The sequence below is a fragment of the Alosa pseudoharengus genome, unplaced genomic scaffold (assembly GCF_046254945.1).
Source record: "Alosa pseudoharengus isolate Yale_2024_CS ecotype anadromous, Long Island Sound unplaced genomic scaffold, YU_APseudo_1.1 YU_APseudo_1.1_scf_10, whole genome shotgun sequence".
NCBI lineage: Eukaryota > Metazoa > Chordata > Actinopteri > Clupeiformes > Clupeidae > Alosa > Alosa pseudoharengus.
Genome location: NW_027468565.1, coordinates 7,752,180 through 7,775,782, shown reverse-complemented (window position 1 = coordinate 7,775,782; position 23,603 = coordinate 7,752,180). Strand labels below are relative to the sequence as shown.

Genomic DNA, 23,603 nt, shown 5'->3' with positions numbered 1-23,603 from the left:
ACCACCATCACCAACACAGCCCCTACCACCACCAACACCAACACCACCATCACCAACACAGCCCCTACCACCACCAACACCACCATCACCGCCACCATCACCAACACAGCCCCTACCACCACCACCACCAACACCGCCACCATCACCAACACAGCCCCTACCACCACCAACACCAACACCACCATCACCGCCAACATCACCAACACAGCCCCTACCACCACCATCACCACCACCATCACCAACACAGCCCCTACCACCACCAACACCAACATCACCGCCACCATCACCAACACAGCCCCTACCACCACCACCACCAACACCACCATCACCGCCACCATCACCAACACAGCCCCCACCACCACCATCACCAACACCATCATCACCGCCAACATCACCAACACAGCCCCTACCGCCACCAACACCACCATCACCACCACCAACACCAACACCACCATCACCACCAACATCACCAACACAGCCCCTACCACCACCAACACCACCATCACCGCCACCATCACCAACACAGCCCCTACCACCACCAACACCACCACCAACACCAACACCACCATCACCAACACAGCCCCTACCAACACCAACACCAACACCACCATCACAACTTCCTACCACCCCGACCCCCACCGCCACCAACACAGCCCCTACCAACACCAACATCACAGCCCCCTACCATCATCACCACCATCACAGCCCCCTGCCAACACCAACACCACCACTATCACAGCCTTCTACCACCACCATCATCACCACCGGGCCAGTCCATCACCTAAATCGATGGGCTTGGCTCCAGAAGCCACAGCAGTGTCTGCGATAGTGCCTTCTCCCCGGGGAGCGGCCATAAAACATGTAAGCCAAGGCATGAAACATTACATAACAGTACGCTACCTGTTACCTAGCAACTCCTCTCTGCATTAGTGAATATACTCTCTCTCTCTCTCTCTCTGTGTGTGTGTGTGTGTGTGTGTGTGTGTGTGACTGTGTGTGTGGACCCTCCCATCTCTCTTCCTTTAAGCTAGGCAGGCATTCTTGGCTCTGAATTCCCGACAACCTCCATTTTTAATACATGGGGATCTTATTAGCTTCTCGCTTACGCTAAGAGATTGTGAGCACAAACATGTAGCCACCCCCATTATGTCACAGAGATCTGCATGAGTGCTCATCCCCAAGAAAAACCCAACATACACAATCAGTAGGTACAAAGAAAAATGTCCAGTTCCATCCAAAATGAGTATGACTGACAAAACAAAAGTGAGTATTTGAGCTCTATTGTAGTTCTGTTGTTTCAACCAGTAAAAACAACAGTTAAGGTAAAGGGTATTTTTAGCAGACACGTTTATCCAAAACAATTTAGAGTTTAGTGACAGAGACTGACATCAATCAGGACTAAAACCAGGGCTGACAATGGTCTAGACAGAGGGCAGTTTATGCACGCTGAACTGAAAACACTCTAATTTCACTTTTCACAAAAATGTCAACATGACATAAACCTGCCATTCAGTCTCCATAGAGCATGAAGGTATGGAGTGAGTCAGGGCTCTAGCGTTTCCCAGTAATCCCTCTGGCCAAACAAGAGCACTCTCTCAGGTGCTTAAAGCCCAATCCTTTGGAGCAGAGGAAAAGAGGGCTGTAAACCAAAGGGGAGACTTATTTTATCCTGTTGTAGCCGATGGGACCTCCACTCCAGTCAAGTGGGACATCATGCACCTGACGTAGCCTACCCCACCCTCAATTTAATTGACTGATCCCTCCTCCCCTGATTGACATGGCTGACTGGTTATACAGAGATGTGGGTCTCCTCTCTGCTCCGAGAATGAAAAGAAAAGAGACCAAACACTCAACACTCTTTTTCCACATCTGACTAAGACTCTGGCAAACAATGCTGAGATCTATTGGGACAAAATACACCCTTAACCCTATTCGCTTTATGTTCACTAGTTTTGTGTTCCTGGTCAAAAATGACCGCTGCATTATGACTATAAATCCATAGTAATACATTATCATCTAATGTTGTGACAGACCTTTGTATCAACTTATGTTCTATTGGAAGGGGGAGATTCTATTGGGGAAAGGTTCCAGTGGGGGCTGGCCATAGAAGCAAAGAGGGGGAGTGAAGGTGGGGGGTGGGGTTGTGTGAATGTTTGAATGTACAGAAGCACAGATACAGTCCATCTGATCAACAGGTATGTTCCTGGACTCTAACCATTTTCTCACCCATTCATTTCGAATGGCCGGTCATTTTTGAAAACAATGGGAGTTCTAAAGTTAAATAAAACACCCAATATGTTATAAAAATGATCAAAATTTGCTTTGTGTGTTCAGATGCCCTTTGTTAACAAAGGCATGGAGCCTTGTGATAGTCAGAATAAATTAACAACTTTTTTGAGAGGAAAGAATGGTCAATCGGACAAATTTGACTGCAAACACAACAGGAAGGTTAATGTGTTTGCAATGTTGAACAAATCAAGTGTGCTGATAGTACGGACTAGTTAATGGTCTCATTGGGACTCAGAGCAAGCCAAAGAGCCAAAGAGCAAGCAGGCTAAGGAATGCTGGCTGCTTTCAAACTGAGTGGCCTCTCGGAAAATCGTCTACTGTGTTGGCATGGTCAATAACGGCAGCAATGCGACCCTTCGCTGTGTAGACAGAGCAAATACTGTTTAAACCCTGGTGAAGGTCAGAGCATAAAGAGCAAGAAATATGTCTGGTGCATGAATGACAGTCACAGAACTATTACATAACTGTCATATCACATAGTGGCGTAACCGTCAGGTCCTTCACAAACTGTCAATAAATACTGCTTAATTGGCCAAAAGAACATTTCCATAGCTTTTGCTGATTTTGCTGGTGCGGTGAAATAGATTATGACAATCCCACTAGAAAAAAATCCCACATTCAGCTGGTTGCCTCAGTACTGTTTCAAGATATTGTCAATGTATCCCAGCAGTGTCACTCCAAACACCACAATTGCACAGTCCTGGTATTTTAAATTCACTACAAGTTTGCAGTGACGTGAGTAAACCAGACAGTTGTTTGATATCACACATAACAAAATATCATTAAGACCTTAGGGGCCTTTCCTTGTCTGCAAGGTTCCTGCCCCAAATTTGTGAAATCATGAGAGACAACCATTTTATCTCAATATGTGTGAGACAGTTTTAAACAATCTGGTACACAAAGAGTTCATTGTTGTCATTCATCTCGACAGACAACCTCAACCAAACGTTCAACGCTCCATAGCCTGACGTTGCCATTCTGGCTGGCTTCCAGGCTCCATGCAAACAGCAGCACTCTCTACATGGCCATCCCTTTAGGCTAGTAATCCCAGGCTACTCTGCGTTCAGTGGCAGGGCCACAGAGTGGGGTTAGACGATCCATCCACTGACTGACACAGTTACCAAGATTACGCTGTGGTGTAGAGGCTTGTGCCATCTTCTCGCATAAATCATGCCCAATAAATACAGCAGATAGATAAATAAATAAGTAAAACAACTCCAGTCCAGGGATCTACAATGGCAGCAGCACTAGTGACTGAAAACACAGCCTAACAGCCTAATCTCAGTGTTGCAGATGCTTGTCCCTCGGCACCCATCTTGGCACTCCTCCTCACCTCTCATGGCATGGGCAGATATCCATCCACCTTTTTGTGTTCATTAGCCCATCACTCTCTCAGTGAAAAACCCTATTCATGCTCACTGGGCTGCATGTGTGTGTGTTTGTGTGTGTGTGTGTGTGTGGCATCATTGCTTGTTTTTGTCTTCCTTTAAGAGAGAGTGCAGAATGGCTTATTTCAGAGGCCTATTTAAAACACTTAGTGTGTGTGTGTGTGTGGTGATGGTGGTGTGTGTGCGTTTAGGGGAGTGACCTGTCTCATGGTTTATGCAGGCTGCTGAGTCATGCTTCAAACACTTTTGTATTGATTCATTTATTTCTTCATGACCACAAATGAAAGGCCACACGAGTTGCTCAGTGCCAGAGAGGAGGGGCCTTTGATGCTGAGCTGTTGATCCAGCTGATTTAAAATCACCCCTCATTACTTTCACCAGCTATTCATTACTTTAGTGCCGTTGCACAAAAGTGGTCAAATATCACAATTAGATGATGGATATTGCCACACATAGACAAGAGGGGGGGGGGGCAAAACAAAGAAAACAAAGTAGCAGTTCCTGTAACACCTCTAAAAGACCATATGAAAACAGCTGTAAGCACACAGACTCCTCCCAACCAAACAGATTACGAAAGCAAATGAATGGCGATTTGAACTAATTTAACTCATATACCCAGTCAAGTGAACTGCTGGTTAAAGATGCATTGTTAGCTGGCCTACCTGCTTGTGTGAGACCATTACAGATGATTCAAAAAGCAGCAGTACATCTGGTCTTTAATCAGCCAAAGAAGACAAATGTAACTCCTTTTTCATTGTGGCTTCCTATAGCAGCCAGAATTAAATCAAAATCCCTCACTCTAGCCTATAGGACCCTTACTGGATCTACACCTTGCTATCTTAATTCCATGGTCCAGCTCTAAGTCAACTGCGGTCCTTGGATAAGCATCTGCTATGTCATCCTTCTATCAACACTAAGATGTCACAGTCAAGACTCTTCTTCTGTGATCCTTGTTGCTGAAATTATTTACCTACTACTCTTCATTTTAGTGACAGTTTTGGGATCTTGAGAAAGTAATTTAAGACTTATCTAACTTACCCTATTTTTTGATTGATTGATTGATTGATTTGTTTATTTAAGTGTCAAACACCATAGTGCCCAGCCCTCATGGGCTTATTAGACACTGCAGTAATAATTTCACTGTTATCTCCAGATAACCACGTGACGTAACACAGAACCCAACATAACATAACTTAACCACTAAAAATAGAATTACAAATAGAGATGGCTTGTCATATGAGATACAAAATACTTTGCCGCAGATACCAGGCCTTTTCTATACATTTTGCCAAAGCAAAAACATAATTTTCAAACAGCCAGCACAAAATCTCCCCTTCATATTTCCAAAATATATCAGGATTTTTTAACTGAATTGATTCAAAAAGAGAGTTCCTTAAGTCGCAGTATAAAGGACAATAAAAAACAAAATGAAATTCATCTTCCACAACCTGAAGATCACAGAATTCCCACAAACGTAAGTGTTCGGGTGTACCTTTAAATCGACCCACTTCCACTGCCAGAGGTAAGGTACTAGTTCTCAATTGAGCACAGAGGGACCTCTGCCTTCTCTTTAGATTAAGGAAAATAAAAGGTTCTGTAACATAATCATTCTTAAACTGAACATAATTTCTAAGTTTTGGTTTCTTCCATATGTCCTGTTTCCATTGATCTTCATATTTACTCAACAGTCTTTGTCTGACAACATTTATTGCAAATTATTTTGGTACATTATATGCAAGTCAGACGCAGACAGTATTATTGAAACCTCTCCAGACCAGGGGTAATGCTTTGCTCTATCCCAAAAAAAAATCTAAAATTTTTCCTAGTTAGCCTTTCCTCTGGGAGACTGACAAGGCGGTTCCACAATCGCACCATTTCACACCTTTGTTTTAAAATACATGGATCCCATCCTGCATCCCCATTAACCGCTACCTTTGCTGCATATTTATGCACACCAGGGAAACACCTTAAAGCACGGTTTTAAACAGAGTTACAGTCAAAAACCTCTTCAAAGCCCCAAACTCCTGCAGCATAAAACAAAACTGAGTCAACCAAAGATTTATACAGTTGTGTAAATGTAGAAAAACCAAGATCTGTACATAGTTTCATTTTACTCAACACAGAACCTAAAGCTCTTCCAGCAGACTCTGCTAGTACTTTCCTTCCCTCTGTAAATTTCATATTTTCATCAAAAACAAAACCAAGATATTTATAATGATGATTATACTTTAAGGGCACAGGGCCAAACTGAAATGTATGAATACTCTGTAGTTCACTTTTTTTTCCTAAAATGAACCACTTGTGTTTTTTTGCTATTAATAGTAAGACACCATTTACTACACCATGAACTCATAATATTCAGAATATTTTGTAAATTCACTTCTTTTTCAGCTATCAAAACAATGTCATCTGCATAAAGCAGAATACTTAGATTCATGTCCTCAATTGGCACACCAATATTACCCTGTTTAATTTCTTGAGCTAAATAATTTATATGAAAAGCAAATAAGGAAGGGGAGAGTAAGTCTCCCTGCTTCACCCCAAAAGGCGTTGGGAACCAATCCGTTTTTAAATTATCCCCTTTTAATTACCCTACATGTATTAATTCTTAGACATGTGGTTTGTATATGTTTATGGTTATTTTTATGTGTTATATTTTATTTTGTCTATTACTAATATTAGTATTTTATGACTTTATTCAAAACTGTTCATTTTAATGTTAATGCAATGTTTATTGATGTCTTGGTGGAGAGTTTCTTAACTCTGAAAAAGCACTTGCCCAAACCTGCTCCAAATACGGCCCAGGTTAACCTGCCTCCTCCACTGCAAATGATTTCCAAAAGGTCTTTTCCCCCTAACTTTACTTCACAAGCCTCAGAACCTTGGGCACAGACATGTATTTAGTATCCTCTCATTTTCACCTTTTACCCTATAAAAAAAAACAATTCCTCACATAAAATAAAATTGCTGACTGTTCATCGTACCCGCTTGTCTACACCCGCGTCTAAGTGCTGTTGGCTCACTAAAGGGCTCTCTGAGAGAAGATAAAAATAACTACGCCAAAACGCATTAAGGCACAATTCCCCTAACTCCTCTCCCCCTCTCAAAAAAACGAAACAAAAAAAACAAGTACCATCCCCCCACAGAGTGGCGACTATCTCGCTATAATTGGACCCTGACCCCTCCAAGGTACTGTGCATGGGAAACAAATTTAGCCCAAATAGTGATCACACCTAATGAGAGAGGCGCGATGCACCGCTACTCTCCAGCCCGCCACACACACACACACACACACACACACACACACACATGCAAATAAGGGTTGCCATAGGAACTGTGGGCTCAAATGCAGTTCTATTAAAAAAGGAATAAACAAATGGTACACGGAACAATTGCTCCAGGAACATTATTGTGATAAAAGGGTGTATCTGTGAAAAAATAACACACTCAAACACAGACTCATACAGCACAAGAAAAGTTTTCCAAAGTCCATGGCTGCATTGCAAGGTTGTCAGGTAAATAATAATAAGGTAGCGTTGGAAAACTGTGACTGACCATTTTTGTTGTTACGGAAGGATAGCAGTCTTGACTTTTGATTTTGAACAGATATTTTCACATTCAGAACAACAACAGTACATATACAGCACATTTACTGGTCTGTTTCACAAATTAATGATCTCCTGTAAAACAAGGTAAAACGTTATTAAGTCATCCAGATGGCATTGTACATTGGAACACATTAAACGGTCTCCCAATGAAAGCAGCCCTCAAATTTAAATGTGATCTGAACACAGCCAATGTATGTGTGGGTGTATATATAGTGCATGTGATGTGAAGTGCATGTGTTATGTGTGTATGTGTATACTGTATGTCTGCATGTGTTTGCATGAGCTTGTTTAAGCGGACGACAACACAGAAACAATAAATGCCATTTGTCAAAATAGTGGAAAAAAGTTATTCTCCTCAGTTCCCCAGTTGCTTATCAGTATGGTAAATCATCGCTGTAGCACAAGGCAAGTAGGAGTTGTTATGAAACTAGCTGCTTCCCTTGTGTTGGTGCTAGATTCCAACTCCCAAGACAGCTTTGTCAATGAGCTAGCCCAAGGGAAGTGTCCAGGCGAAAAACAGACAACACTGTCTTTTGGGAGGAGTACCTTTAATTCTAACTGTGTCTAGTAGCCAAGTCGCTTGAAGGACTACACTGTGGTCAACGTAAGGCTAAGAGACAAAGACAATATCTCTGGAGGTTAGCCATGGACAAACCATACCTACAGAGTTTGACTCGACACCTTGTGGTCTCAGTAGACCAGCCAGCTCTGCCCAGTGTCGACACAGTCAATACCTGCAAAACCTGATTACTGATTCTCCTCTCCACTGCACAATGCCAGGCAAGGATGAAGGTGACACAAGTGTGCATGACTATGCATGCACAAACACAGACACATATATTAAGGGTGAGACAAAATATCAATACGGCCATATATTATATAACTTCTTTTTGTGAAACATAATCGATATACTAATGTAGTGAATAGTGAATATATTTTTACTAAAATATCAAATTCTACAATTCATATTCTAAATGGACTCATCTGACAATTTGTGTACTACTTACTTTGTGTTTGTGTACTGTCAAATTATTTATGTTTTTAAGCCAAAACTCCATGCACTTTGTACAGTGTTTCAATGCAGTGAATAAATATATAACTATAGCTTTTTCCCTTTTCCTTCTTTCTCATTGACACAGGTATTGTGATGGATCATAAATTAATATTTTACAATGTATTGAGTATTGCAGAATCATTGTATCATGATTATTGATATCATGGCCCAAACGTATTGTGACAATATTGATTATTGAGTTACTCTCAACACACAAACACACACACACACACACTCTCTCTTTCTCTCTCTCTCTCAAATTGTGTCTTCTACACATGCACTGGCCTGCTGACACTTAAGTGGCTGAGCTTTAAACAAAAAGATGCAGAAATTATGTCCTCTGACCAGTTAGCTCATTTGTACACACTATGATTTAGAAATGGCTAGTTATAGGTACCAGAAATACTTTCTACATAGCAGAAGAATTCCACTAATTAGCAAACCATTATATAAAGTCAACCCATCCAATGCAACATCTAAGAGTGTGGACAACTTCAAGGGGACAAAAGTTATGACCAAGTCTCAGAATGTATATCAGCAGTTTTTCTAAAACACTAAACAAGATCCAGTGACTAAAAATAATTGTATTTCAGTGACTAGAACTAGTAGTGCGGGCATAAGTAGTGGAAATAAGTACAAAACTAATAATCTACAACATCCATCTGCAATATTACCACCAAATTATGGACAGAACTGCCCAGTCCAGGACACCGTGGTGCATAGTGCTTTGTCAGCACAGGGGCAGCTGCTCACAGAGAGGGCCTGGGCCTGTGCTGGATCTCAGCCTTAGACATGGCTATGGCACAGAGAATACAGCCCAGGGAAAGGGACAGAACATCAGAGCATTGGAGCCCAAACCCAACCATTAGTATTTAATTGCACAATGGCAAAACAGGAAATGGTCTCATCTCATGGCCATCACAAAAAATCAGATGCAAGAGGCTTCTTCAAATAAATCTGTCAAGTTTGGTTACTGCGTTCACAGAACCATATATTCAATGTTCACATGAGGTATACTGTTGCTTTAGTTTCACTGTCTTACAGTATTTAAAGTTTTATTTGTAATGTTTACATGCATAGCCTACAGACATAAAGCAAACAATAATTTTGCTTCCGGATCTAAACATTCGTGGACATAGAAACGATTTGAGCATCTCGGCATCTCAATCCTAATGTTACCGTTTATGTTGAAATGATGAATGGCAGTAGGCTATATTTGATAACTTATAATTGCATTATCCTCAATAAGACAAGGCAGCAATCACCCAACTTGTCTACTGATTGTTTGCATAAACATGCCATTTTAGCAATTCTCTTGAGCTATGCTCTTCTGCCAGGGAGTCCTAACTCCATTTGTAGCCTGCCTAGGCCAAAACACATGTACATAGCATACAAACTTTAACTCTAATAGTTTACATGCGATGAAATGACGAAAACTGTCCTCGGCACAGCAATGTAATGAGGAACACACATGACCAAATTCCTCTAAATTATTGTAGAAGTGAATACAGTCTTTATCTATGTGATAGCCATTAGGCTGTTGCTACGAAAACATTACAGGTTAAAAGTATACGAGTTATTAAACACTGTAGCGGACGCAGTTGCCAAGGAAGGATGCTATTAATATCAGCGCGGGAATGAAATCAATACGTCAAACAGACGGTGATTTTTCGGCACTTTCCCACTTGGGGGCGACTCTGAGATTGAGAAAGTGCTTTCTCTAGCGTAATTTTCCCTCATAACGAAAACGAGGAAGAAAACAACCTGATAGGACACTAAAAAATCAATTAATGATACAACATAAAAACAATTAAAAAAAATATTTAAATCTATCAACAAATTCCCAGTTGTCCCAATACAGATAATCAAAACTGAATTTAAAAACTCATGTGAGTTCAAATACCCAAATAGGGCCTACCCAAACTCCATTTAATATCAATAACACCATTGATGGCTCCTATCATGACCAGCTAACGGGATTATTTGAGTGAGTCCAAATTCAATTAAGTATGGATAATGAATTTAATTAATCCGTTGCTCACATTACATAACATCATGCAGTGGGTAAACTGGTCTAACCTGGACGTTACACTGTATTATATTAATATCCAGACCAATCGCTTATAAACACTGTGTTTGTTGTTTTAAGACAGGTAAATGGTTGGAAAAGACTTAAGACCCTGTTGAACCCACCCCCTCCCCAAAATCTTCAACTGTGTGCACTGACGAAACTGTTGGCTTGCTCTCTGTCTGAACTGCATGAGCTTGTTACATACAGGCAACGCATTTAGACCAAAGCCTTGTTGAATAATAGTAGCACATTTGTGAATTTGCCTCCAGAAAACACACTATTTCTACATTGTCTTTCGTCTTTCGTGGGGATGACACAACGTGCACATATATACAGAAACTTGTCGTTTTGCACGCCTCTTACCTGTTTTTCTAAGCACTCCTTAGCTGACTGAGAAGGTTTTGGCGAAGGCGACCTGTCACAGACGCAACCTTCCAACAGGTATAATCCCGAAGGTCGAGAGCTGGACTCGCTCTCGAAATAAAATAGCATATTCTGCAGTAATGCAAACCACTTGGTATGCCATTTTGTGTTATCTGAGCTCTTTTTGCTCAAGCAGCCTCGTCGCGTACCATCTTTCTTTGCCAAGAGACCCAGGTAGGTGACATGGCCATCATTAAGTCGTATTCCCTTCTGCATTTTTGTTTGCAAGATGCTTGTTAGGGGAGAAAGCTTGTTGATCCTTACATCTTCTTACAGAGAGATACCCATACAGACGTGCACTTTCCTGATTAGTGGCAAACTAAAGCACGTTCTGCCCATCCGCAGCAATCACCGTGTTGGCGTGGAGTGAAGAAAAAGGCAGGAAACGAAGAATGTTTAAGTCTTTCATCCTAAATGTAACGAATACTCAGTTTAGTCTGAACCCGTGCTTTTTTTTTTTATCCAGACGATATCTACTAAATCTGAGAGACCAGGAGTGCAGAGAGGATAACAGCACGCGAATGACTGTTGGTCGTGTTCTCACGTGAAATCCTCCAGCTAGCAGTGCGCGCGGTGCGGAGAAGGCTGTGGGGTCACGTGAGTCGTTTCCTAGCGGGTGTATTTCAGAACCTTGGACAGAGAAACAACTAAGAGCATGAAAAAGACATGGCACAAATGCAGCGTTCCCAGCGTAACTATGTGTGCAAGATGTTTCAGTGAGTGCATTGGTTTGCAAGGCAGCACTGCTGCGCAAACATACTGCGCAGTGGTGCGGTGTAATTCAGGGTCGCCTATTTGTTTTACTTCACTATTAATTTTGTTCAGTGGTTCTCGTTATTCAACATTGGTGGACAGTGTAATGTCATGGCAATGGCGCTTTGAACTTTTGCACTCCCGCTCAATTAGCTGTGTTCGAAACGCCGTTGTTAACAGTTGGTTTCTTTCTTTCGATTCTAGTTCGTCTTGGAGAAAAGTACTACAGCTAAGATGGAAATGTCTACAATCTCTAAATAGGCTAGCCCACTCATATTATGAGTAGGCTAGGCCTACCTACCTACCGTAATATGCTCTATTCATGAATTATTGCTTTGCTTAAAGGCATTCCTCGGTCGTGGTCAGTCTACTGGATCACAGGCTACATTTGCACTCCATTGCGTCGATTATTATGTTAATAACAGGTAAATCTCTGATCCGATTACCAATAGTATTGACCATGTGCAATCACAGATCGGCTTCCATCAGTCTGTTCACAATAATAAAGTATCCTGTTCGGCCTCTGTCTGTCAATGTGATGACTTTCCTAGCTCACCTAACGAAACATTTTCTGCAGCTAAATTAGGACTAGTTGACAGAAAACAGATGGCTAGAAATGGAATGCTGTCCCAAGAATGTCCTCGGGGACAGCGGGTGAAATACCCATAAAACTCTACGACTTCGCCAGACCATCAAATTTTAACAACAACAGAGTTTTTTTCCTAATAATAGAAGTGTTCATCTTTCTTTCTTTCTTTCTTTCTCTCTTGTTGATCTCCGCGTAACAACTGAATCTGTATACATAAGTACAGATAAGCTCCATAAGCACAGATTGTTCACTTGTAACATTTAGCCAAGCAGTTGTATATGGCCACAGCAACACAATCAAATTGAACACACAGTGCATATATTGCAAACTGACACGGCCTTAACTTCCCCCTTTCTTTGTATTGATAGTGTAAGATTTACTACATAGGGATATTAGAGAGTGATGATAGTGGCACTCCCTTCACTGCAGATCAAAGTGCTCATTCTGGCCATCTGAAACGAAAATCCATTCTCTCCCTTCAGATGCCATGCATGCAATGAGCTTCATGCCTTTGCTGGCTGTCTCTAAGATGCCAGCCTTAGCCAATGCTAATGGAGTCATTGGTCATTCCTCCATACAAGTCAGCCACCGTGGTGTCTTCATACCAGAGGGAAGAAGGGATGACTTAGCCTCCTCAACCCAGGGTGTGTTGGTTGGTCTGTCCAGGTCGAGTATATAGTTATATGCACAGAAACATTCCTTTTATTTTTCAGGTTTCATTTAGCCCCCTCCCATCCCCACAGCAAAGTCCACTTTTGTGTGCGCACAGCCGCACACACACACCACTTTCTAACAAAATATACCGTGTACTTTAGGTCTGCTTCCTGCATGGTGTTGTTAAAGACACAGTTGGTGGCAGTAAAAAAGATTCTGTATTGGAAGCATGTGGCAAGATGTACTTATTATTGTTAATATTCTGTACCCATAAAAACATTTGTCAACAACTACAAAAATGCACAACACACAATAGCCATCTGAACGTATCTGTCTACTAATTAATTGATTTAATTTATCTAGTAAATGAGTTTATTGACTACTGGAGAATGCCAAACTTGTACACTTCTTCATTCCTGTCATTTCCTTCACTTTATTGATTTGATCAGCAAAGCAGGGAAGTGCTTCAGCATGGTTAGCAGAGAAGTATAAAGAAGTGTATACCTCAAGGGCACGTTCACTGCACCCTCTCAGCCTGACTTCCACGAACCTTGGCCCTGATCCATGAACACTCACTGAGACACCTTCATAACAAGGTCTTATAACAATTTCTCATTCTCTGTGAGTCTGTCTTGTTCTGATTCAGTCCTATAAGTCATTATTCTGATCATTGCAGTCACAGATTCAGCCACATACAGCATCTGTTGTGATAAATAAATAAAATGACAATTTACAATTACAATTAAAAATGATATACCATTTATGGCCAACATAAATGGGTATATAATTCAAAAATATTTTACCAGATAAAATAATAGCTACTTCTATTGTTTCAGCAACTATTAGAATCCCTAGTGTATGACAATATTTGAATTTTAATAATTTTAATTAAAAAAACTGTGAGAGGATTCAGTTATTTACAGAGAGGAGAACAGTGACAACTCCACAATCTTCAGTGCTAAAACACTGCTTCACAGCTTCTCCTGCTGATTTTTAGTTTTAGTGGTTGACAAAATGCATCTTTTACAGAAAACACACAAACACTCTCTTCACCCCTACCAAGTCCATCATAAGCTACTCCCACTGCCTGTTGCATTGTTTTATTGTTGAGGACCTGGCCCCGATGTTGGATTGGAAATGTAAAGGTCACTAGACACTGGATCTAATTCAACCTCATTTCATTGCGCCATAAAAAGACACAGCCTGCCCTGCTTCCAGACTCTGCAGATAGGCTTTAGTCCAAGTGTTCCTTTATATATCCCTTTTGTGCTCCACAGTGTCTTGCCCACATTTCATGGCTCATCATTTTCATCATAATCAATTGAGGAACCAATTATCTGTGCTCGTTTCAGGCAGTGACGTTGCTCAGTGCGCTGAGCGCCACCCGTCTTTGTCTCAGTGATTATAGCTTAGCAATAAAACATGTTCTAGCACACAGGCAATATGCCTCTCTGAGCGCCCAATTTGTTTAAAAGGCACAGCCCCTTAATCTGGTGCTGTCAGTTGGCTGGCTACTTCTCTGAGGAGATTTATTTATTACTTTATCCTTGTTGTTATCTGCTCTCTCAGATCCATTCTATCATAAATCCCCCAACCCCTCTCCTTCTCTCCCCTCTCTCTCTTTCTCTGTCTGTCTCTCTACGAAGGCAATTTAAACACAGACTAGCTTTTCTAATGTATTTTCATTTCAACTGGCTAATTTTAGGGGTTAACGGAGTCCACAGCCCATGATAATTTACCGGTTACGTAAACTCCGGCGAGAATTCAAATGTTTTGGGGTGAGTCCAGAAATCTGGGCAATATGTCTCCTGTTGCTATGTAAAAAAATGATCCAATTTTGTTTGGATAGCACTCCATCACAAGCTGGTGTCCATGTCCTGGTTTGAATACATTTGCATCGATGCACATGCGAGAGACCAGATAACACTGGGTGCATTGTTGGCAGTGCCAGGCTCAGAGTCAGGTAAAAACCTGCTCAAAAAAAGTGACACATAGTGAGTGTGTCTGTATGTGGTCTGTGTGTGTATGTGTGTGTCTGTGTTTGTCTCTGAATGTGCACATGGTGTATCATTGTAGAGAGGTTTTAAAGACACTTAGAAACCTGTCCTTAATATGTGTATGTATGCTGAATCTAAGTATGCTGGATCTGTATGTGTGTGTGTGTGTCTGTGTACGTATAATCATGTACATGTATGTTTGACATAAGGGTCATCTCTGTTCATCGTTCATTCCTGAGTAGATTTATGCAGGAAATGTGTTTTGTTTGAGGCTATCTGAATCAGCATTCCTCTGGTAGCTACGGCAACTGCTGCCAGAGTTCCAGTTGGGCTGACAGTGCTGCGGCACACAGGCAGAAGAATGGCTTGGCAACTCTGCTGGAGAGACACCCCTCCTCCTCTTCCTCCTGCACCCCCACCCGCATCACCACTCCCCCCACCGTCCTCGTCACCTTCCCCCTGTTGCCCCCCCAATCCTCCTCCTTCTGCCCCGTAGCGTACTTCCTATGTGCACCAGAAGGCACGTGTGCGTCTCACAAAAGCCCAACCTTCAGACTCAGCCGTCTAAGCTTCTCGCAATTTTCCTCCTCCACTTCCTCCACCTCCTCTTTCTCTTTCTTTATTACTTGAATGACACAGAAGCGACGTCCTTGTCCACTATGTCCAATAAAAGTACAATATGTTATGCGCAGGACAGGTGAGTTAAGGCACTGACGGATGGGGTTATAGCAGTCATTCAGATTGTTCAAATGTGTATATTTTCTTCTATTTAAACACACACTCAACTACATCATACATTATCTTTCTTATTATTCATAGTGCTTATTACTTACTTTTCACATAGTTGATTTTATCTAATTTTTCAGAAATCGCTTAGTTTGGACAAAAGTGTCTACCAAACACATTTACTATAACTACAACTGTTTCTCTGTTCATCTCATCGCACCAAACCTGACCCTCCACCCCTTCATCAACCCCTCCCCCGTGCCTTGTGAGTGCTGAGACCGGTCTACCCCTAATTACATGATCCACTAGGCCTCTAATTCAGCATGCCCGACTCAGACGACATTTACTAATTGCTCTCTCCTTTTTTTAGAAGCAGCTCCCTCTCCTTCGCTTTCATCTGGTCCTTCCTGGTCCTCTCATTGTCTGTTTCATGTGTGTGTGTGTGTGTGTGTGTGTGTGTGTGTGTGTGTGTGCAGCTCTCTGAGGCTGACATTGGGATGCTGCTGCCATGGATCCTACCACAGAGGCGCGGAAAAATGCACACACACACACACACACACACACACACACACACAGCCTCACTGCTGCCGAGCAGGAAGGTGACGCCAGATAGCGCGCCATATTGCACAACATGTTGGGATTAAGGAAAAACACGTCGGACAAACAGCAGACTGAAAAAATGGAAACAATTGTGTACAGAGACTGACACATAGACTTTGAGATGATGTAAGAAGGGAGAAGGCTTAATATTACATCCTAGAGGCCAGTGACCTGTCACAGTGCCCTGCTCTACACTGTTAGAATAAAAATACATCTCATGGGGAATATGCTATTGTCTCAGGGAGCTGTTATGACACTGATGTGTATGTGTCCACAGCAAACACCATATAATAATTTACAAGATGAACTAATCTCTCTAATATGAAATGCAGTATTCTTTTTAACATTTTAAGCGAAATCAGTGTATTATTTTTGAGGTAAAAAGGAGAACATCATTATGCAAGATAGTTTAGACACACCAAAGGGTTTTATATATCAGATAACTTTAACCAAGGTCATTCATCAACTAAGGCTATAGCCTGGTTACACTCATAGTTAAGAAAGGTCAAATGATGCAATTTCAAGGATTTATTAAAGGAGACCTCAAAACTTTCTACCAAAAATGAGCAGCGATGGGCTCATCATATAAGCACCTGTCTAGCACTTTGAAACTTAAAATAATTCATGACGACGAGGCAGGAGCAGGGTTATAGTGGAGGCTAAATGCACTTTACGCACCACTTGAATTTCGAAAATAGCTTTTATGCACCTCTAAATTGTGCTTATACACGTCTAAATTACGTTTATTCACCTCTAAACAATCTACCGTTCTTACACCATCCTAAATTAAGCTGTCATTTTACAATTTCCTATAGTTTTATATTGTTAGTTTCATATGGTTGAACCTGCACAAGATGTAGTTTATCCATATTGCGCTGCATTAGACTGTCAGTGACCAATCATCTTGCAGCAGCCAGCAGGAGGCTGCAAAGATAGACCACCCTCACCGCATGTCACGGATTTGGCTGATGAATGGATTTTTAAAATGCATATACGCCGATTTCTGAAGCGTTGACACGGATGACGGCAGCTAACGGCCTCGACTACAAGCCCAAAGTGAGTGAGGTCGAAAAACAGGCTACTAAACTTAACGTTTTTGAGGTTAATTTGGTGGACGGTAGATTCATGCCACTGACTCAACAAGTCAAGTCAGTCAAGTCAGTTTTGTATAGCGCATTTAACGTGCACAGAGTGCAACCCAAAGCGCTCCACATATAACACATTGTCAATGACACATAGACTAAGGGCTGAGCTACACCAGGCGCGTAACTGAAGCGTTCCGTTCGCGTTGCGTCTGCTGCAACAACTAGCTTCCATTATAATCAATGGAAGTGGCTACACCAGACGTGACAGTGGGGCGTACGTTCGAAAAAAATAGACCATTCATCTAAAATGGATTTTACGCGTCGCGAACGGAACGCTTCAGTTACGCGCCTGGTGTAGCTCATACCTAACAAAGACAATAGCGGACGGAGCGCCGTGGTCGCCAGCGTACCCGTGACACCAAGACAGAACTACATTTAAGAAATAACAAACGCAAAAGATGCCAGACGGAGCGGCGTAGTCGCCAGCGTACCCGTGACACCAAGACATACAAGACAGACAACAAACAAATTAATAAATAAAATAAAAATAAGTAATAATAAAAATTTAAAATAAAAATTAGTCCAATTTCCAACCGGCTGAAAATGTCCAAGGGCAATGATGACTCGCGTGAAACTGCGCACAGCTGTGTCTCCACAACCGATGCGTGCAACGCCAACAAAGTTCTTCATCTCACTGGCAGTCTGGAAATAACGTGAACGTTAGGCCTTGGGACAACGTTGACAATTATGCCTACCCCTTTCAGACACAAAGTTATGTCACCTCTACCTTTTCCCATTTGCCTATGTTAGAAATCTAATACAGGACATAATGTAAGATAGATAACTGTTTTTTATTTTACGCATTGTCTGGGATTTAAGCACTGAAAGTTAGTGGCAAGCTCCCTTTGCTAGTCAGCTATATAATAATATTAACCAACCACGGGAAACCGCGTCTGAAGTGTACTGTAGCCTGAAATAAAGTTTAATTTCTCATAATTAGTTCACCAATAAAATACAATGTTGGATACAAAGTCATCACAACTAATTGTGGATGATGCTATATAGCTTCACATCCCTGACATAATAATGTCCTAAGAAATAACTGCATGGGCAAGTTTACTCTGACAGTGAGGCTATGATCCTCATTGCCCTTTTCGAGATGCTACTGGCACATACACATGTACAGTGTTAGATCAATTAAAGGATCATTCCGGTATTTAACACTTTGAGTCCCTTTTCTGGTTTGTTTTAGATGAACTAGAGTCGAGACAGGATCCATCGTCAAAATTTCGGTGTCCAGTAGATCACTTAGGCCACCACTCTAGATCATCCAAAACAAACCAGAAAAGGGACTCAAAGTGCTAAATTTAAAAAATGATCCTTTAACTTAAAGGTGTAATTCATTATGGCTAATCTGTCTGTAAGATTTCATATTTCTTACTCTTCATGGTGATTAGGCCAATCTTTCATATTCATAATTTCAACTTCAACCATATCTAGGCTATTCCTTCTGAAGTCATTTTAACAATGAACTCTGTGTTTAAAGGGGGAAGTGGAGGCTACATGTGTATAAAAGCAGAAAGGTTGGTGACCACCAACCACACACAAAAGGAGGACAGATTGTGTTTAAAAGTGAGGACAATTGGCCACAATTCCTATGGGGGATGGGGGGGTTCATTCAGCGCCCATGTTAACAGGTTAGAGCAGCAGCCACACTGCCTTCATCATATCATTGAATCAGACGTGGCTCAAACCACACTGCAACCACGACCCAGCTAGAGAATAGAAGGGACGCCTATTATTTCTGCTTGTCGCAAGTGGTTCTGTGCAGAAATAGCCTACATGGAAATAGGGTGACCACCAACCACACTCTGAAAAGGAGGACTAGTTGTGAGGACAAAAATGAGGACAAATTGACCAAATTCAGGACACTCCCCAATTTCTTGCATGTTCCACAGCCGATATTCAACCATGTTTAACTTTGACCGTGGCACGCTGTAAATCATAGCTATTTTGCAATGAGCCAAGCAGCAAGCACAACTCAAATCTTTATCAAACCAGCGCAACCTAGCATGTGACCGCAGTGCATGCCGTCTCCTGTCTGTAAGCCCCTTATCTGCAGACATCCCAACCTGCAAAATGCCATTTCAGGGAGGTATCACAACTTGGGATGTCTGAGAACGCATTGTTTTCTATCATCGATCGCTACTTTTAAGCCTTGTTTGCTGTGAGCACTTGTATCATTGCTACTTAAAAGCATAGTTTGCTGTGGAGCACTTGTCAAAAAGGCGGACAAATGCCCAAAAAGAAGGACACTAATTCTGAGGAATGGTGACACAGACCAGATGGATATTAGCTAATGCTATCATTGTATCTAGCTACCATAGCTACATGTCAGAAAATGTATGGAATGCCAGTCGAAAGAGAAAATTATAGTGCTGTTGTTAAGTTATTCAGTATAACCGGGTTTATGTTTCACAAATACACAAACAACCATGTTAGCCTCCCCCACTCCAACCAATGCTTAACATAATTTTACTGTTGCGGCGTTATAACATTATACCGAAGGATCACTATTTGGCTTTCCTTTACTTCATTCAAAAATAATTATTGGCCGTTAAACACCGATAGCCTACGGATAGATCCGGCAAATAGCTAATATCGGCCAATAATATCTCTAATAGGTCCGCTTTATCATAGAATTTATAGTTTACACTAGCCTAGCGGGCCATCCTATATCATTGAAATGTATTCATGGGTTTCATCAGGTCCCTTTCCACAGGTGTATAAAATCAAGCACCTTAATTATCAATGCAGACTGCATGGTGCTTGATTAATACACCTGTGAAAAGGGACCTGATGAAACCCATAAATAGTCTGGAATCGAACCATTCACCTGCTTAATCCAAGGGGCGGACAGAGAATTGTCTTTCAAACTACCTAGGCATGCAATAGGCCAGCGCTACTACCATATCCGTATCCAGTCGGCAAAATGGCAAATACATCCTTCTTTGAAAGGAATGACTTAAGTGCATTGTGTTGCTCAACTTTCAAAAAAAAAAAAAAGTCCAACTCCTCCAAAGTTGACGCCAACGCCGATTCAAACAACCGCTCTTCGTTCGCCATAGCCACCTTCCTTGTTGTTCACCGTCGCAGGACTGTCATTATCCTGTTAAGCCCGCCTTAAGACTCTAACAAAATAGAGCGCTGTGATTGGATGACGTCCACGGCGTCAGCCAATAGAAATCCCTATGGTTTGATACTAGACGTACAGGCTGAGCAAATTAATTTGCCGCCGCTAGGGTGCGTCTAGACTTCTAGGCTAAGTTTACACACCTTTTTTTTACCACTACACCCCTGGGCAGGAGAAGGTGTTTTCTGACAGCCATCTCATCAGTGCCTTATGTAATTTATGAAATGAATAGGAATTGTGGGCAATTTGAGGTCAGTAAGACAAAGATAACTGGAACTACTGTCTACCTGCACAAGTATGGCCTGGAAGAGTCTGAGTGAAACTCTTCCTGCATCCTCACCACAAATTCAGCATAAGTTTGCTAAGTAACATCTAAACAAGCCATATAATTGTTGGAAGCAAGTAACGCTTTTAAAAATCGTACTTTAATTACTAGCCATTAGACCAGGGGTGGGCAACTAATTTCCCCAAGGGGCCACATGACAAACTGGGACTGTTGAGGAGGGCCGGACCCAAAATACCGAACTCAAGTCTGAACTCAATTCTGTCCAATTCTATTCTGTTATTGTATAACATTAAGTAAATCATATGGTTTTGTTTACTACTCGTAAGAACAGATGAAAATGTGAGGGAGACCAAGGAAAAACAGCAATAGGCTATTTATTCTATGTCCAGTATTTAATCCTCATTCTCGAAAATGATTTTTTGACATTGACATTTTTTTTTTCAGTTTTCAAAGGCTGATATAAAAAAGTACTACAATATCTATATAATTAGGCTAGACCATGAAAAAGTGAAGGAGTCAGTACAACCATAGGCCTGTGCCACCATTTCATCAACACTCAGCAATATTTCATCATTACCATCATTACCATCATTAAATTAACTCTATGCATAATTAGACTATGAAAATAAATGTGAAGCAGACAATAGTAGGCTGTCATTAGTTAATCAACATGCACAAAGAAAACTATTTTAAAAATGTAGGCTATGTTTTTGCTTTAACTTTATGCACAAAACTGTGATTGGTCAACTCGCCCTGTGTGTTGAGCCGGCTGCTTCAAGCAACCTGTGGGTAGTAGCATCATACTAGTTCGCTAGCATGCTTTGCAAATAAACTCAGACATATTTTGGTTACAGTGACGGGGTTATCCGAATGTAAACTGTCTATCTGCCAGTAACGTTTTGAAATTAACACTTCGTATCTCCAACAAACAGCAGGAGTTCGTTCTGACAACCTTTGCGGTGGTGAGCGACGCAGACATAAGAAACACAAAACTTTGAAAGGTTTACGCCGACAGGCAACTGCATTGTGTCGACGCAGAAGCATAAATTCTATTCACCAGCACATCAGTGAGGGTGTTTACATCGTATGCATCCACGCACAAATGTATGGGCGTACAAATAGCAGTCGCTTTCAAAATAAAAGCAATGATATTGATTTGCGTGCATTATCTCTATGTTAGGCTCTTGACTATTTCACGGACCTTACGCGGGCCGGTCAGGGAAAGCCCACGGGCCGGATGTGGCCCGCGGGCCGTATGTTGCCCATGTATGCATTAGACTGTAGGCTACTTATAGTTTATAAGACACTTAAAGGAACCATATGTAAGATTGTGGGCAAAACTTAGCCTGACGTTGTCATACTCAAATTCTAGTCAGAATATGAGTCTGATACTGCTCCATTGGGACGTAATTATGGGGCGTGTTTCAATCGATACAGGGGGGGAATGCCTCTGCTCTCAATTGGATAGACCTAACCTATCAGAGCAACAAAAAGGCTTACCGTGAGGTGTAGGAAGAAAACACACAAACCATCCTTCTTCTCCTATATCCCCTCCGTTTTTAAAAATAATTCTGTTGAACAGTGATATGCTACAAACATGTTAAACAGCTGGGAAAGGCTGTCGCAAATCCCTCGAACAGGTGGTCAATCAGAGATTTCAAACAAACGAGGGAACATGTCGCAATGCAACAGCACTGTTTTCCCTGAAACCACCAGTTTTCCCACATCTCAACTTTGGCCAAAGTTTTCAGAAATAATCGTTTTCAGTGATACAACCTCATTAAATAATATGAATTTTCCATATGGGGTCTTAAAAGCCATGTATACTTCTAGCCACAGCGTTTTTGTTTCAAACATAAGCCTTATCTAAGCGTGCTCAGATGACGTGATAGACCAGGCGCTGATGCTCACCTGTCTATCATCGTAAAGCCTGATTTGATTGGTCCGCCCGATTTAGGGCGAGCATATTTCCACCACAATGGAGCAATGCCAGACCGAACTTCCCGTGGGGCGGGACTCAGTTCGGAATGGCACCCAGGCTAGGCAAAACTGGTACTGCAATCACTTTCAAATTACTGTAGATTGGTTTATCCCCTCCCCCTCCACCCTGACTCGAGATTGCCAAACCGGATGCTGAAACACTACAGACTTCGTGATTAGTAGATAGGTGGAGGGTGGCGCATCAGGCCAAAACACAACATGACATGACAAAACACAACATCAACATCAGTTGAGGGCTGCAACTTCACTTTTTAAATGACAATATCCTGGCTGGACTACTGTTGTTAGTGATATAAGTATTTGAAATTAACATGATTTCTTAATGTCTAGTGACATTTCAGGGCCATTTTATGATTAATTGAAATACATTTCTTACATATTGTTCCTTTAAGAATATATTATAAATGCTAAATTAATCATTTACAAGTTATGACAAAATGGTTAGTTAAGATATTTACTTGGCATTTGATAACAAACTTACAAATAACTAACAAATACGAATAACTTAACGTACAAATAGGACACTTGTAAATGCGCAATAAACCATTTACAAGTCATTACTAAATTGTTAGATGTTTATTGGCTATTAGATAACATTAGTAGATTACTTACAAAAAGTTTACAAGACAATTGACACAAAGACACAAGACACAAGATTGTGAATGTTTAATTAATGTATAACACACATGTTAATTAATGGTACGTCATATAGCCAAGATGTTGCTCTAATTGGTAGAACATGCAATGTGTAATGCAATACCGACATGCACAATATAATGTTAATTTAATGAACTGGGCAAAACATTTTGCTAATTTAATACCACACAACTCCCCAACACCCTTAAACTTATAAATGTATAGTTATAGAAAGATAATAATAGCCTAA

The 23,603-nt window shown here is 41.3% G+C and overlaps 1 protein-coding gene across 1 annotated transcript in view; it reads right to left on the bottom strand.

Moving 5' to 3' along the window:
• Nucleotides 1-11,307, bottom strand: part of rasgrf1 (Ras protein specific guanine nucleotide releasing factor 1) — a 38,669-nt gene extending 27,362 nt beyond the window's left edge. The window contains exon 1 of the mRNA XM_076299946.1: nt 10,774-11,307. Within this exon, the coding sequence (XP_076156061.1) occupies nt 10,774-11,049 (276 nt within the window). The 5' untranslated portion in view covers nt 11,050-11,307. The remainder of the gene's footprint in view (nt 1-10,773) is intronic.
• Between the last annotated feature and the right edge of the window lie 12,296 nt (nt 11,308-23,603).